Source organism: Plectropomus leopardus, chromosome 2 (genome assembly GCF_008729295.1).
Source record: "Plectropomus leopardus isolate mb chromosome 2, YSFRI_Pleo_2.0, whole genome shotgun sequence".
NCBI classification, from domain to species: Eukaryota; Metazoa; Chordata; class Actinopteri; order Perciformes; family Serranidae; genus Plectropomus; species Plectropomus leopardus.
In genome coordinates this window covers 22,697,309-22,712,235 of record NC_056464.1, presented here as the reverse complement: position 1 = coordinate 22,712,235, position 14,927 = coordinate 22,697,309, and the positions used below count along the sequence as shown (strand labels likewise).

General features: G+C 43.3%; 1 protein-coding gene across 2 annotated transcripts in view; it reads left to right on the top strand.

Moving 5' to 3' along the window:
* cbfa2t2 (CBFA2/RUNX1 partner transcriptional co-repressor 2) overlaps positions 1-14,147 on the top strand; it is a 45,431-nt gene extending 31,284 nt beyond the window's left edge. For both annotated transcript variants that reach the window (XM_042505422.1, XM_042505429.1), the window contains exons 2-11: positions 1,267-1,425; positions 2,361-2,602; positions 2,708-2,797; positions 5,826-6,010; positions 6,098-6,351; positions 8,006-8,091; positions 8,379-8,571; positions 10,902-10,970; positions 11,135-11,325; positions 12,276-14,147. In XM_042505422.1, the coding sequence (XP_042361356.1) occupies positions 1,267-1,425; positions 2,361-2,602; positions 2,708-2,797; positions 5,826-6,010; positions 6,098-6,351; positions 8,006-8,091; positions 8,379-8,571; positions 10,902-10,970; positions 11,135-11,325; positions 12,276-12,632 (1,826 nt within the window). In that variant the 3' untranslated portion in view covers positions 12,633-14,147. The remainder of the gene's footprint in view (positions 1-1,266; positions 1,426-2,360; positions 2,603-2,707; positions 2,798-5,825; positions 6,011-6,097; positions 6,352-8,005; positions 8,092-8,378; positions 8,572-10,901; positions 10,971-11,134; positions 11,326-12,275) is intronic.
* The last annotated feature ends 780 nt before the right edge of the window (positions 14,148-14,927 follow it).

Below are 14,927 nucleotides of genomic sequence, written 5' to 3'. Positions count from 1 at the left end.
TTAATCACCTGGTTTGTTTGTTTGGAGAGGAAGAGACCTCTGCGAATAATTTTGCTCCCGGTAAAAAAAAAAAGCAAACAAACAAAAAAAAAAATTCTGAACAATGAACATTCAAGGAATTCTAACCAGGAGGAATTTTAGCTGCTTGCAATCTGCAGTCCTCATCTATGATACTAAATCCCCCAAAATTTTACATACTGAACCTTTAATGCATTGAATTCTGAATGTTTTTACATATTTCTTTGCACTCACAAAATCTAAAATGCTTTTTATTCATTCAAGGGGTGTAATTCCTCCTTTTGAGTTCTCACAAGTTACCTACTGACAGCTTAAACCTTCCAACTTAAGCCTTCATAAACTGGGACCCTGCGGCTCAAGGCCATGCAGAGTTCATAGCTGTGAAAAAAGATATAAAGGGTGCCATTGAAGCCAAAGCCCTAAAACCATGAAACCACATTTAAAAAGCTGCTCTCTGCTGACCCATGACCTGTGGGACCATGCTTGTCTATTAATCGTCCATTCTTGAAGCAGTTAGAAAAGTCTGATCCACTCTAAATGGAGACGGGACCCCGGCCTTCATGGATCTCCAGGAGACAAAGACGGCTTCTGATCCTGCATCTCTCCTCCGCCACACCCCCCATTTCACTTTCTCCCATACCCCTTATCTGGTGGTCTCATTCAGTGGCAATAGCATATTGAGAAGTTGCGTTTAACATTCAAAAGCTTTGCCGATCTTGTTAGTAAAGCGTGAAATAACCCCGTCCCTTTTTCTCTCTGCCCCCCTCCATTTGTTGGGGCGCTCAATGAGGGGTCATTCTTCTCCCACACAATAGGCTTCTTCAGCATTTCTTCTGTTATTGATCTGAATAGTTGGGAGTAAGGGGCTAAACTTTAGACATCTGGCTCTTTGAAGGGGGGAAGGCAGGCTGGTTGATGCCGTGGCAGTTTGTGTTGTGTGATGTGAAGTGGGTTTGGGGGGAGTGGGCATTTTTGTTTTCTTTTGTGGCTATAGACCTGAAGCTCTTGCATTGATTTAAACCACTGAGCTTATTGGGAAAGTAAAAGCGGTGTTTTTATTTGCTCGCTTATTTGTAGTGGGAGTTAAATTACTTAATTTCTCTTATGGCTTTCAATAAAATTATCTTATTAAACTTATTTTGGACATTTTTGTGTGTGCTGTCCATTTAATATGGGGAATGTGGCAATTTGTGACAAGTGCTCTGTTTTTTGACCTACAGTTGACCTCTTTGTCCTCTTTCTCTGCAGACAGTAGAGAGAAGAAGAGCCCTGCCATGCCCGGTTCTCCTGTGGATGCTAAGACTCATTCCAGATCAGCCCCCAGCAGCAGCGCCAGCTCCACGATGCCACCCCTGCCCTCTGTCAACCCCAGCGGCCCACGCCCGGCCTCCTTTTCCACCACAGCACGTAAGGGTCATTCTTTTTTGCGATTGGTATCCTTATACACTAAACGACTTATCAAGTAGTTTGAAATGTTGGGATAAATTCATGAAAATGTTACCTCAGTTCGTGCACGTTCCTGTGATCTCAATTGTTTTAGCAATTGAACTCATTTTGAATTAAACTCAGTCTGAGCATTTAAGTCACTCTTTTTTGTGTCTTTTTGTATCTGATCCACCAACTAGCACTCATTTTAGTTAGAAATCTTCATTTTTGAAATGGTATATCTCTAATGCCCACAGTCTCCTGCCACTAATTTAGCATAGCAAACCGAAAAGCTGGCAGCGAGTTAAAGCAACAAAGGTCAAAATGTAACATTTGTACCATATACAGTTTATGTTTATGCATAGTATTGATGCCGAATTAACAAGAATACCGTTGAAGTATGACACAGTTTATAACAAGATATTAATACGTTTGGCGTAATATTTTTCACCAAGAGCAGGATGGAGGATATTCTCTAGCTAGCTATAATGTTACGCCCCGACTCATAGGGACCAATATAGAGGAGTCAACGAATCGTACCTGTTTAAATAAAGTTTATTATGAATCAAACTAACAAACAGAAAGAACAGATGAAGCTTGTGGTGGTGGACAGCAGTGCTGCTGCCCACTCCCTGCCCACTTTTTTAAAGGTTTCCCTAAATCAGGGTAAGCAGCTCCACCTGAGAGGAAAACACACACACACACACACACACACACACACACACACACACCCGTCAGAGATAATGTCTTACAATAACTGATCTGCAAGATTCCCAGTCTTTGCAAAATCTTATAGAGTGTGACTACTATAGTCTAGTATATGGTAGGCAGTGTCATAAATGGGTTAAAGGCATATGTTCATTCTCACAAGGAAACATCTAAATTTTTCTCCTCTTCATCTCACCTTTCCTCCCCAGTGACCAATGGGAATCATCATTCCCCACCAACCCTGAATGCAGTGCCGTCTCCACCGCAACGTTACAGCAACGGACCGTCCTCTTCCTCTTCCTCATCGCTGGCTAACCAGCAGCTGCCGGCCACCTGTGGGGCTCGCCAGCTGAGCAAGCTGAAACGTTTCCTGACCACGCTGCAGCAGTTTGGCAACGACATATCTCCTGAGATCGGAGACAGCGTCCGAAGCCTGGTCCTGGCCCTTGTGGTAAGTTGTTATAAAAAGATAAATTCTTATAGAAATGTTCATTTTATTTTCTCTTAATGACTTGGGTTGACTGGTTTTTTGAATTCCACTTTCCTTATATCCTAGAATTCAACAGTTACCATTGAGGAGTTCCATTCGCGACTCCAGGAGGCCACCAACTTCCCCTTACGGCCCTTTGTCATTCCTTTTCTAAAGGTAAACACATCTTCAGCCTCCCCTCCAAGTTCCTGTATTTGCTTTGCATTATTCTGTTGGACTACTTCCTTTTTTGCAGCAGTGTTTTTCTTCCCCCCTCTCAGTTTAAAACATTAGACCTTATGGTTACACCCATCAGAATGAGGCCCTGCCAAAAGCACCACTCTCACTTCTCATGGCTGTGGTTGCAAACCAGTGTGGCTTTATTAATCACTGAATAACAAGTGATAAAGAGACAGTCCTTGACATTCTCATCCAGTATTATCTGAATAATCTATGGCCAATGGCATCAGAGCTTATGAGTCATGATGGAAAAGTAAAAAGAGTCATTACATTTTATTACCATGTTTCCAGGATACATTGCAGTATTCTATAAATAAGCATCTGTGTAGGTTTTCTAATAAACAGAATAAACGGCTTCTCTGCAGTTCAAAGTCACTATCAACATTTGCGTGTTGACTTGACAAGCAGCAGATGAGTGTGTGTGTTAAACAGCCTCTCGAGCCCCTTTGTAACCAGGGGAGTCTGCAAGAGTATACTTTTTAGGAGCTCCCTTCGGTAAAGTAGCCCATAAATCTTCAGCCAGTTGTACCGCTGTAACTTCAAGCAGTCAAAATCTGCTCTTTTTCCACACTTACCTCTTACTCACCTTTGGAGCCCCTCCATCTGTCTGCCCAAGAGCACCGAGACAAGAAACCTCTGTTCCCCTCCTTCTACTAATTTATTACAAGGGGGTGGGGACCCCACAACTTAATTTCAACTCCTTGAGAGTCTTAAAAAAGAGAGAGAAAGAGCAGGGGAGAAACAGACAGATGGGACAAAGTCATGGGGGTGAGGAAGTGGAAAAGAGAGAGAGAGGTGGGTGAGGAGGAGAGAGGGAAAAGTGGGAACTCGGAAGTGTGAAACATGCCTATAAAGTGTTCCCTTCCCTTTTTATGGGCTTCAGTGTGCCATATGGAGCCGCTGTCCCGTTAAAAGAGCATTCAGCTGCCAAGGCGCCGCCAATCTAGCATCCGCCCCGCTGAACCCCAGAGAGCCCTCTGCTCAACTGACACACAGCACACATGTGTCCGCTAGCTGGGGCCCCAGGGGAAGAAGGGAGGCAGAGGAGCATGGGAGAAAGAGTCAAAAGAGAGCACTGGGGGAGAGTAGACCATAAAGCGGAGAGGTATCAGCATCTTTGTGAAGATGGCACACCAACAGGGAGAGATGCTGGGAGTATTCTCGAGCGCAGATGGAGCAGAAAAGATTAGTGGAGGAAGGAGTCTAGGTTTACAGAATCTGCCCGATTATGGCTCAAAGTGCTACGTGAAAGAGGAGGTCATGAAATGAGAACGATATGGTTATTTATTTTGTTGCCCAAGAAGAGGGAGAATGAGGGAGTGAGGAAGCAGTGTAATTGCAAACACACCACAGTCTGTTCCTAATTAGGGAAATGCAGGGAACAAAAGCAAGATGGAAAGATAGGACGGAGACAGTCACCGATAAATATGTGAAAAAAAGAAGTAAGGAATGAGGGGTGAAGTGGAGTCTGTGTATCATTTGTTTGAAATGTTTCTGAGTTTATAAGCCTCCTCATCATTGTGCATTTCTATGCTGTGACCTTAGTTACCAGCTTCAGCAGCGGCTTAGAAAGCTCAGCCATTTTTGTTTGAGCCACAGCCACCATGGAGGCAGCCACAAAACAACACCAGACCCAAATTGAGCTTTACAGCTAGACCTCAAGGAGTCACTACCCCCCTCCTTTATACCCCATTACTCGCACTACGGCGTCTTCCTCGGGAGGAATATGTACACTGTGTCTCTTAGCTCTGAAACAGTGTGCTGGTGGTCTGTTTGAGACAGTTCTGGTCCACTTGCTTTAGATCTCCACTAACTTAATGATAAGCTGATTGATGCGTCTCTTTTTCTGCCAGTCTCAAACTGCCTTTAAATGTGAGGCATGACTTATACTGTAAGTACTGATCATAACTATTGTGACAGCATCCATTGGTTTGTGGACTCAAGTTTGGCCATCACCATCTTGTTTTTTTTTTTGGAGTCAAAAGTATGTTTGCAAGAGAAGATGGATATAACTCAGACTGCAGGGACACCTTGCAGACAGCCTGTCAGTCAAGCAGCCTTACCCTTAAATATGTGTAACTTTAAGCTTTAATAAAATGTAAACAGGTGAGTATAAATTCACCCCAGTTAAGCTGTAATGAATGTCAAAATTATCTATAGAGACCAAAACCTTTTTTGTACCGGGCTGTTTTGTTTATTTCTGCTTTTAAGTTGGGCATTTTAACATCAGGGTCTATGGGGACTGACTTGCTTTTGGAGCCAACTTCAATTGGCCTTTTCAGGAGCTGCAGTTTTTAGCACTTTGCGATGGATTTTTTTTGAGAGGTTGCCTCTTTGGTATGACTTGCATGTGATTTAACATTTGATCGGTAGTCAACCAGTGGTGATCCTAGACTCCTCATGCCTCTACAAAAATGCATTTAGTCAATTGTGTTTGATCAAATGTTATAATCATTTGTTAAAAAAAAATAATACTAGCACAAGCATGCACATACAGCTGAGTATTTGAACATCCAGAAGCTAAAAGGGCTCCTCTTAGGGAGGTTTAAGGGGAGCGGCAGTGCAGTGTATAATGCCTTATGGGAGGTTTAAGGGGGTTTATAGCTGTCTCTGCAGGATTAGATTTTAGATTTTTTATTTTTGAACTATTAACCCAAAAGGGGCTAAAATTTCACAGTGGTATATGAAACACAAATGTTAACAAACAGAAATTGAAATAACATAAAAGTGATGGCAAACTAATAGAATATACTGTATATACTGGGTTGATTTTTGTCATATATATATATATATATGTATATATATATAGATAACAATAGCAACAGTGATATTAGATTTTTCCAACCTGCTGCAACAACGCTCAATATAAGATTTCTCAGAAGATTTCTTGTTTTTTCTCTATCCAAATGTTAGACTCTTCTGCAAATTAGAATGAAACCTCACTAATTTATTTCTCTCTTGTCAGGCCAACCTTCCCCTTCTGCAGAGGGAGCTACTCCACTGTGCACGAGCAGCCAAGCAGACCCCGGCCCAGTACCTGTCCCAGCATGAGCATCTCCTGCTAAGCACCACCATGGCCTCCTCTCCAGACTCGTCTGAGCTGCTGATGGAGCCTCCAGAAGCTGTGACCAAGAGGCACAGCCCCAACAGGTTAGATAAAAGTTAGTGGATGTAAACAGCCTCCATCTTCCTACCATTTTTCTTTTTCTCAACCACTCACTGCGCTCTTTTCATCAGAGCTAAAGAAAACGGTTTCCACGAGCGTCCACCTGCAGCCATGGAGCCCGCTGCAAAACGAATCTGCACCATCAGCCCTGCTCCCAGACACAGCCCCGCCCACCCGCTGCCCCTCAGCGCCCAGCTTCACCCGACCCCTCCGCCCTTGCAGCACTACGCCCTGGATGACATCGCAGCACCGCACATCCTCCACCGCGAGCACAGCCAGCGCATGTTGGAGATCCGCGAGCTCAAAGACAGGCCCAGACTCCCCGGTACAGGATATTAATTAAACTATTGTTTCAGCCAGACTCAATTTTTTCAAGTTTGTGAGCACCAACATTTTATTTCTGCCATGGCTGCTGGTAGCGGAAAAGTTCTGTTAGTTAAAACAAACACCTGACTTTTATTTGTTTTTCCTCTGATTCTGTGGTAGCACATTCATGCAGATCTCTTAAACCCCCAAATCCTTTACCTTATCCTGATTCTTCTCAGCAGATTTAATGTTATTGGCTGATTAATTTAGAAATGCACACACTTGCATGGACACATATATATCCTGTGAGCCATAACGGGTGGTCTGTGTGTTTGTATAGCCGTCCCCGTATATATCTCTGCAGTCTACATGTGTGTATAAACAGAGCCATACTGTCCAGGCATGGAGGGTCAGATCTACTCTGGTGTATATCTGCCCTCCATTTGGGGCTTGTCAGCACACAGTGGAAACAGCAGTAGCTCACAGACACACACACACACACGTACAGAAACACACCTTGATATGCTCATGGTGGAGGTGCTGTGTTTACGAGGCCTTAGTCCCTTGTCTGACAGCCTCCCGCCCGCCTGCCGCCACTTAACTCAGAGGCACACACACACATAAACACATCAGTCCACACACTCGTGACTTTGAACTGATGAACACTGATGAGAACCAGGAGTGGAGGAGAGGTCGAGGGGAAGGCTAGCAACCGGGTGTGTGTGTGTGTGTGTGTGTGTGTGTGTGCATGAGGGAATCATTATTCTTTTCAGCAGGCCCAATGTGCATGTGGCCTCTTGTTGGCTGTTTGTTACTCAATTTGAAGAGATAGTGGTTTCCTTTGTAGTCACTGTGTGTCTCTGTGTATGGACATGTATCAAGACATTTTGGGGCTTTGCATGAGCACAAGCTTGTGTTTGCAAACTGTTATTACAGTTAAATGTTCAATTAAATATTGCTTAAGTCACAGTGTTTTGTAACGACTGAATTGGAAGCAGATAGTTGAGTAAATTATTGTGTGTGTGTGTGTGTGTGTGTGTGTGTGTGTGTGTGTGTGTGTTTTCATGGTTGTAATGGTCCACAGTGAGTGTCAGAACGGCTGGTTGTGTTTAGAAGTGGAGCCACTCCACTCAGCCTGAGTGTCTCCCTACTGGAATGCTGTGAGCTCCAGGAGGGGAGGTGCTAAGGGAGACATTTGGGGAGTGTGTGCCGTTTTGTGTGTGTGTGTGTGCGCGCGCGGTTGACAGCTGACTTCCAGATGTGTGCAGGCTCTGGGTTGTGGAAGTCTGTTTTGCATCACAGCCTTCTCCTTTTCTCTTTCACCCCACCTTTCTCACTCACAATCTCAGCGGTCCGTCTTGCATCTTTGTTTCTTATTTCTTCATTTCTTAGTTACTTCACCTCATTGCTGTTGCTCTTAATTGAATGTAAAAAGGCCCTTTTTACTGCTATGTGGGTAAAATATTCCTATTTTATCCTGTGATGAAATAAAGCTACCGTATCTCAAAACTGAAAGTAAAATTAAGTGTTTTTTTGTCATGTTAACAAAGCACAGATTAGCCACAGGCATACCTGCACCTTTCACTCACTTACTGTCGCTTGCGGCTTCTCTTATATTATAAAGAATGTTAATCACATTGGCCTGTGGTCTGTCTTGTGTGTGTTTTAATCAGGCACTAACGGGGGCTACCGCGAGGAGCCGGTGGACCACAGACTGACAGACAGAGAGTGGGCTGATGAATGGAGGCATCTGGACCATGTAAGTCTGCAGACAGGCACCACTACTGCTAATGACTTGTGATACAGAAAGAATGTAAAGTGTAATTTGTTTTACTGGGGTCCTATGCCAAAGAGTTTTTGACTTTTCACAGCATGAAAGCAATCTACAGCACATGTAGATGCTAAACATTTAAGCCAGGAATTCAAGTTTGTTGCTAATTGAAATAATAACCCCTGTACATAAAATTTGGATATACTTATTTCATAAAAAGCTAAAAGCAAATGTAAGTTAATTATAAATTGTGTCTGTCCTTCTTTGTCCTCCAGGTGTTGAACTGCATTGTCGACATGGTGGAGAAGACACGGAGGTCAGTGAGCGTGCTCAGACGATGCCAGGAGTCTGATCGCGAGGAGCTCAACTACTGGAGACGGCGTTCCAGTGAGCAGGAAGACCCGCGCAAAGGAGGATCAGGCTCCGCTCCCTTCTCCAAAACACACAGTCCCCACTCTACAGAGTCGGGTGGGTACAATTCAATTACGTTGGTATGCCGCAGAAACCAGTAATTCTGATGTCAATTCTGTGATTGGGGCCTTTTGTTTTCCACAAGGGAAGATTGCTTCATGAAGGCAAACTTAAGGAAACCAGTTAGTTTTTCTGCTTAAGGGATAAGTTCATCCAAAAAACACGAAAATGATTGAACCTGATGGAACTATCTATCATGCTGAGAGTTTTATTCTCTGTTCTGAGAGCTTTTGCCACACAGAAGCATTGTGGTGAAGAGAATTTAAAAGTGTGCCCAACAATTAGAGTTTAGAGAGAGGTCCATTTCCTAAAATGTATCACTTTAGGGGTCCTTGACTTGAAAAATCTTGGGAACTTCTGTGCTAGAGAACTGATGGGTATGATTGAAGAGCTTCGTAGAAAGAGAGAATGAGAAAGCAAAAGCCATCTGCAGTAAAAAAAAAATATATATATATTTTCTAGTTTGCTCCTATTCTTTATTATTTATTCTCACAGTTTATTTGCCAAATTGTTTAATTGTGTTGATTTATCACAAGCTATTGTTTTTGTTTGTTATAAATTAGGGCTGTACCCAACTCAGAATTAAGCTAGTGGAATTGAATTTGGCTGTTCAACACAAATATTTAATGATTTGTTTTGTTTTCCATATAAAGTTTAAACGTTTGAATGGAATTCATGGGACGACCAATGTGACAGTGGCATTCACATCAGATAGTAAACAGCGCTAACAGCCAGTTGTAAATGTGCAATGTTTGCCGACACTAGATATCAAACAAAAGCCAGAGACTGTGTCAGATGAAGGTGCTGTGAGCTGAAAATGCACCACTCCTCACCAACCCTCTTTGCTACTGCAGCATGCCCGCAACTGCTTGTACCAAACATTAGCTTGAAAGTCAAGAGCGCTCACTCTGTAGCAAAATCTGCAAACCCAAACGTCCCCAGAAGTACAGTGCTGTTTTTTTTGTGCACACACAAAAAAACAGCAGCTGGACTTGAAGCAGTCTCAGTCAACTGAGGGTCTCAGACTGATGATTCGAATCTCTGACTTTCAGGGGCAGCCCTATTATAGAAAAATGCACAGTGCTGTTACTGTAGAACGTTAAAGAATACCAGGGGAAGCTTGCCTAGAGTGCCAAATGTGCTACGTCCAGCACTGTTTGTGTGCTGAACAGTGATTTGGATGCTAATTTGAGTGAACTGATTCTTTAATGTTAAATATGAATGAGTATCGCACATGGGTATCAGTCTCAGGTCCTGGAAGAAAAGATGTGTTTTGCCAGGAAAGTGTAACTATTGGCACTTCACTCAGGGATACAGAGGTACATTAAGTCTAAAGTCTGTTCCACAACCTGAGCCCAGGTGTATACTTAATAATTAGATATAATGACTTGAACATCCTGAGGTTGCATACTGGAGATGATATTGAAATGTCTAAACACCAGCCAAGACAGCCGCTCTTCTATTTTATACTCTTTACACCGCCTGGTGGTCAATAATAGAGCTGCAGCTCAGTCACATGTCAGTGTGTGAGTGAGTCCCTCCACAGTTAGTCCCCCAGTCTGCTGTGTACTGGCACGGTTTTCTCTGAGTGCCAGCCTTGCCTTCCCCCTGCTGGTCCATAGTCACAGACAGGTGCCAGGACCGGCCTCGGCCATATCGGCCACAGAAGGGCCATCCTGCCGTCCTGCAGGCTCAGAGACCCAGAGCTGGCTGACTTGCCTGAGCACCATCTGGGCCCCCAGCCGGGAAGCCTGCCTGCCTGCCTGCCTGCCTGGGCTTGGGCTGAGGAAGACTGTAGTGGGGGTGGAAATGGTGGCAGGGAGGGTGTATGCAGCCTTGGTTGAAGAGAGACGATGTAAGTGAAGGAAAAGAGAGAAAAACAGAGGATATAAGAGATGGGGAAAGAGGAGATGAGCCAGGTGGCAGTGTTGGAGAGGCAGAGCCCGGTAGCGACACAGAAATGAATTGAGATGCAGGAAGAGAGAGATTGGAGGGAACAGACAGAATGTTGACACAGCTTGTTGGTCCGCAATTCCCTCCAAGCCAAACACATTCCTTTCTAAAGCTGTCAGATCTCAGATCAGTCCAAGACTCTGATAAACAACAATTACGTCGGTTGTGTGGCCTAGATATGCTGACTTGTTTGCGTCGAGGACAAAATAAAAGACAATATCGCTGCCTGCCTCTGTGGCCTTTTCTTTGTAAGCACCTGTTACCTTGATTGAGCTGTCAGTCACAAAGTCAGCCATTATTTCAACAATTAATCATCTTAATATCCTTATAAGCCCTGGCAGGTGCTAATCCCTTCTGTCTCTGCTTTCCCGCAGACTCCCAGCGCGACTTTGCTCCGCGGCCAGGCTCAGCATACGTTACAGATGAGATCTGGAGGAAAGCTGGTAAGAACACCATCACATTTGAGATTTAAATCATAGATGTGATAGATACAACTGAAAAAAAATGAAAATTACAGAGGAAAATGATGAAATTGATGACATGAATGCCTGTTTTTACTGAGGCAGTTGTGCAGAAGTTAAACTTAAAGCATGTGTCTGTCCTGTAGAAGAAGCGGTGAATGAGGTGAAGCGTCAGGCCATGGATGAGGTGCAGAAGGCAGTGGCAGAGGCTGAGCAGAAGGCGTTTGAAATGATTGCTTCAGAGAGAGCTAAGATGGAAAAGACTCTGGCTGATGCAAAGAGGAAGGCTCAAGAGGACGCCATCATGGTCATCAATGAACAGGAGGACTCCAGTGAGGTGAGTGGAGAGATACTGTGGAGATTCTTCAAAGTCCTGCAGTAAAAAGAGTGATTCTGCATACAAGCATCTAAGATTATTAGATAAACACAGTCTCTTAAAGCTGCTATAATCAACATTTTTTTATATCCACATTAGATCAAACAATTCATAATGGTTTTACATAAAATCCAAGTTGTGAATACTGTCGGGCTCATTAGCCAACTTTCCTTCGCTCCATTTGCTGGAGTTATGGCTCAGCTTTTATTTTTATTTTTTACCTTCGCTCTTGTTATCTGATCCTGAGTCTGGCTAATTATCATGCAAGTCACAACCACAGTGCTTTCTCTTGTGATCAGCGCTAATAAGAGGTCTTTACGGATCCACTCAAGTATGACACATAACGATAAACATACCCGGGACCTGCAGTGATAGATAGTAGCCGACTTGGACTATGATCATAAGAAAATGTGGGGGTCCCGGGTTGGGTCCTGGATCAGGTCTCAGGCCCACAGGTCTACATAGACCTATGAAAACCTCTTGTTCATTGTCATTGCTCTCTCTTCACTCTTATTATTCCCGATTTCCCCCCGGGAACCAGTATTTCAGATCAAGTATGTCTGTTTTCTGGTTGTGATGCAGACAGCTCCTTTCAGTGAAAATAGCTTTAAAACTCCACTGTCTGCTGTTTGTCCAGCATCAAACCGCAGACAGATAAAGACATAGTGTAGTATTTATCAGCTAAAAGCCAGATATTATCATCAGGAGTCAGAAAAAAGCAGAACAGAGCTCAAAGGAGAGTAAATACTGGACTTCATGCAGCCAGGAACATGATCAACTGGGTCAGTGTTTAGTTTCTGCTTTTATTTTAGGAGAGGCTTGCCTATGTAAAGACACAAATGTGCATGTGAGACAAGTCTTCTTTGCCCTCACATTCCTGTAAAAACTTAGTTGTCTCTTTTCTTCCTCAGTGTTGCTGGAATTGTGGCCGGAAAGCCAGCGAGACGTGCAGCGGCTGCAACGCTGCTCGTTACTGCGGCTCCTTCTGCCAGCACAAAGACTGGGAGCGGCATCATCTCATCTGCAGCCCAGGACTTCAGGCTCAACCCAAACCAGTGTCTGCCCTCACTGCGAGCAGGGCAGCAGCCGTGGCCACAGCGGCGGCGGCAGCAGCAGCAGCCGGGGTGTCTCCTGTCGGTCTGGCCGGGGTCAAGGCCCCTGACAGTGTTCCTTCAGTCTCAAGTCCTGGTGGAGAGAAGGCTTCGGTTGCCTCTCGCTCCTCCACCCCTTCCACCCCCGCCTCGGCCCCTGAGACCAACGGACACTAAGGACATAAATGGTGAACGTGGCACCTCTCCTCTTCCTTACTGGGGACGAATTGAATCAGCAGCAAGAGGGAACTATTTGTGGGTTAAGTTAGGATAACAGATTTTTCATCATACTCTTTGGCAGATAAAAAAGGACAGATTATGGATGACTGTTTGAGTGATATGTCAACTGGGACTTTGGCTTTGGCATGAACAGAAGGACTCGTCTCGAATGCATCTATTGGATGAACAGATCTCCCTAACAGATGGAAACGTGTTTTTCTTCGTCCAAAAACCCCAAATCTTGGATCTGCGAGGGTCGGAAAAAACTGACGATTGATCTCGGTTTATCTCTGGCCGCAGGGAGGAAGTCATGAAAGGGAGGCATATGAGAAACGACGGAGGAGATTAAAAGCAGTGAGATATAAAGATGCCTCCCCCTCGAACCAATTTTCTCACTTTGTTGTGTGTAGATTTCAGATAGGGAGGTGGTGGTGGAAAATGTAAACAGTGTAATAGTACCAGCCATAAAGCATCTGTCTTCGTCCTGTAGGAAAAATCTGACAGTAGAGCACGTACGAGTCGTCTCTGCAGCTCCTCCTGTATACATAAATATTTGCTCGCCATCTTCTTGTCAGGTTTTCATATGTGTGAATGTGTCAAACGGTCGTGCCGTCAGTGAATATTGTACAGCATATGATAACTTCTGTCAAAGCAATATTAAAGTGAAGTGTTCAGGTATCTCAAGCCGTTTGTGCATCACCAAAGTTTCCAGTCGCTAAAGAGAGAGTGGTTGTCATTGCTTGTAAATGTCCTTGTGAACAAGAGATAATTATACACTAACCCTCCACATCATATCTACTTTTATAACTCCGGTCACTATTTTTAATTTCTGATCATCAAAAGAACAGAGAGAAAGGTGTTGGCGCAGTTTGAAGTCTGGGCTTTATTCTGGTTGCAGTTTCATTTTGGCACTTGTTGTCACCAGTTGTGTATGGCGGGGTCAGATGTTGCTCCAAATCTTCTACCATTGCAATATTTGCATCAGGGGTTTGTAATACAGCTTTTCAAGTGTAGTTTTTAACAAAAAGGGAGATAAAGGATGACAAATCCATTCTGAAATTATAAAAAGGGAGAAAATTCCCTCTGGTGCTTACGTTGCCGCGGTGCAGGTTTCGAGCAGCGACTCTGTCCCACAGAGAATCTCAGGAGCTAAACTGTATTTGTATGTACAGATCATTCTGTTCATTTTTTCCCTTTTGTCACAGTTAGGTTCAAGTCAAAAGTTTGTAGCGAGAAACTTTGATTCATCGTACTCTGCTGTTACAACTGAGACATTGTTCTTGTTTTTTTGGGGGGTTTTTGTTTGTTGTAAGACTTTGTAAAGAATATTATGAGAGAATGCCTTTATTTTGTGAGCCACGCTTTTCTTCGTTCTTTTAACACATTCTTTTGTTATGAGGCATAACTTCATATGGAAAAAAGATATCTTGACATGAAGTATGAAATAAAGAAATAGAGTTACTTCAAATCATATTTTCTTTTCTCTGACTGACCCCTCACTGGGAAATTTGATTAAATAAAGGTCAACTCTGCAATTATCAATCAGCGTCAGATTAAAACATCTCTGACACAAAATTAAAATGTCTGATATACTGCAAAAGGTCTGTAGATCTCAGAACTAACTGTACCTGATCAATGTTGATCAAAAATATAATCTGTTTTTATAGTCAGTGTATCAAACTCTAAAATCTTGATATGGCTTTTTATCAGTTTACAAATGAAATATACTTAATAATACAGAACCATAAATTTAGAGCACTGGAATTGTATGTTATGAGTTCACGTGACAAATAAGTAAATTGATTTACTGATTGATAAATTAAATATGTAAATGCAGCAGCTAGTCATAGCAGCCACGCAAAGGTCAGGTCAGGTGGCCCCTCTTTTTTTAATATACACCATATTTTGATGCTTTTTTTCGGCACCAGTGTGTATCATTTTATTTTTATCATGAATTGGAAAATGATTGGCAGGCCATCGGTTCGAGCATCACTGATGCAGAGGCCCTGACACACCAACCTGATGGTATCTGTTGCTGTAGCCATTGCAGTGTATCCTGCAACACTGGCCCTCATTGACTTTTTTTGGCTGATTCAGCTTGTAAAATTGGCTTCCGAGAGCCAAGTTGAGCCCATCTGTGAATGAAATCACTGATTGGCAGTTCAGTCAAACAGAAGAAAAACAAAGAGCTTAAGTTGAGAGGGAGTGAGATTGAAAAAAACTTGTTAAATAAGGGAAGTTTGTTTTTTATTA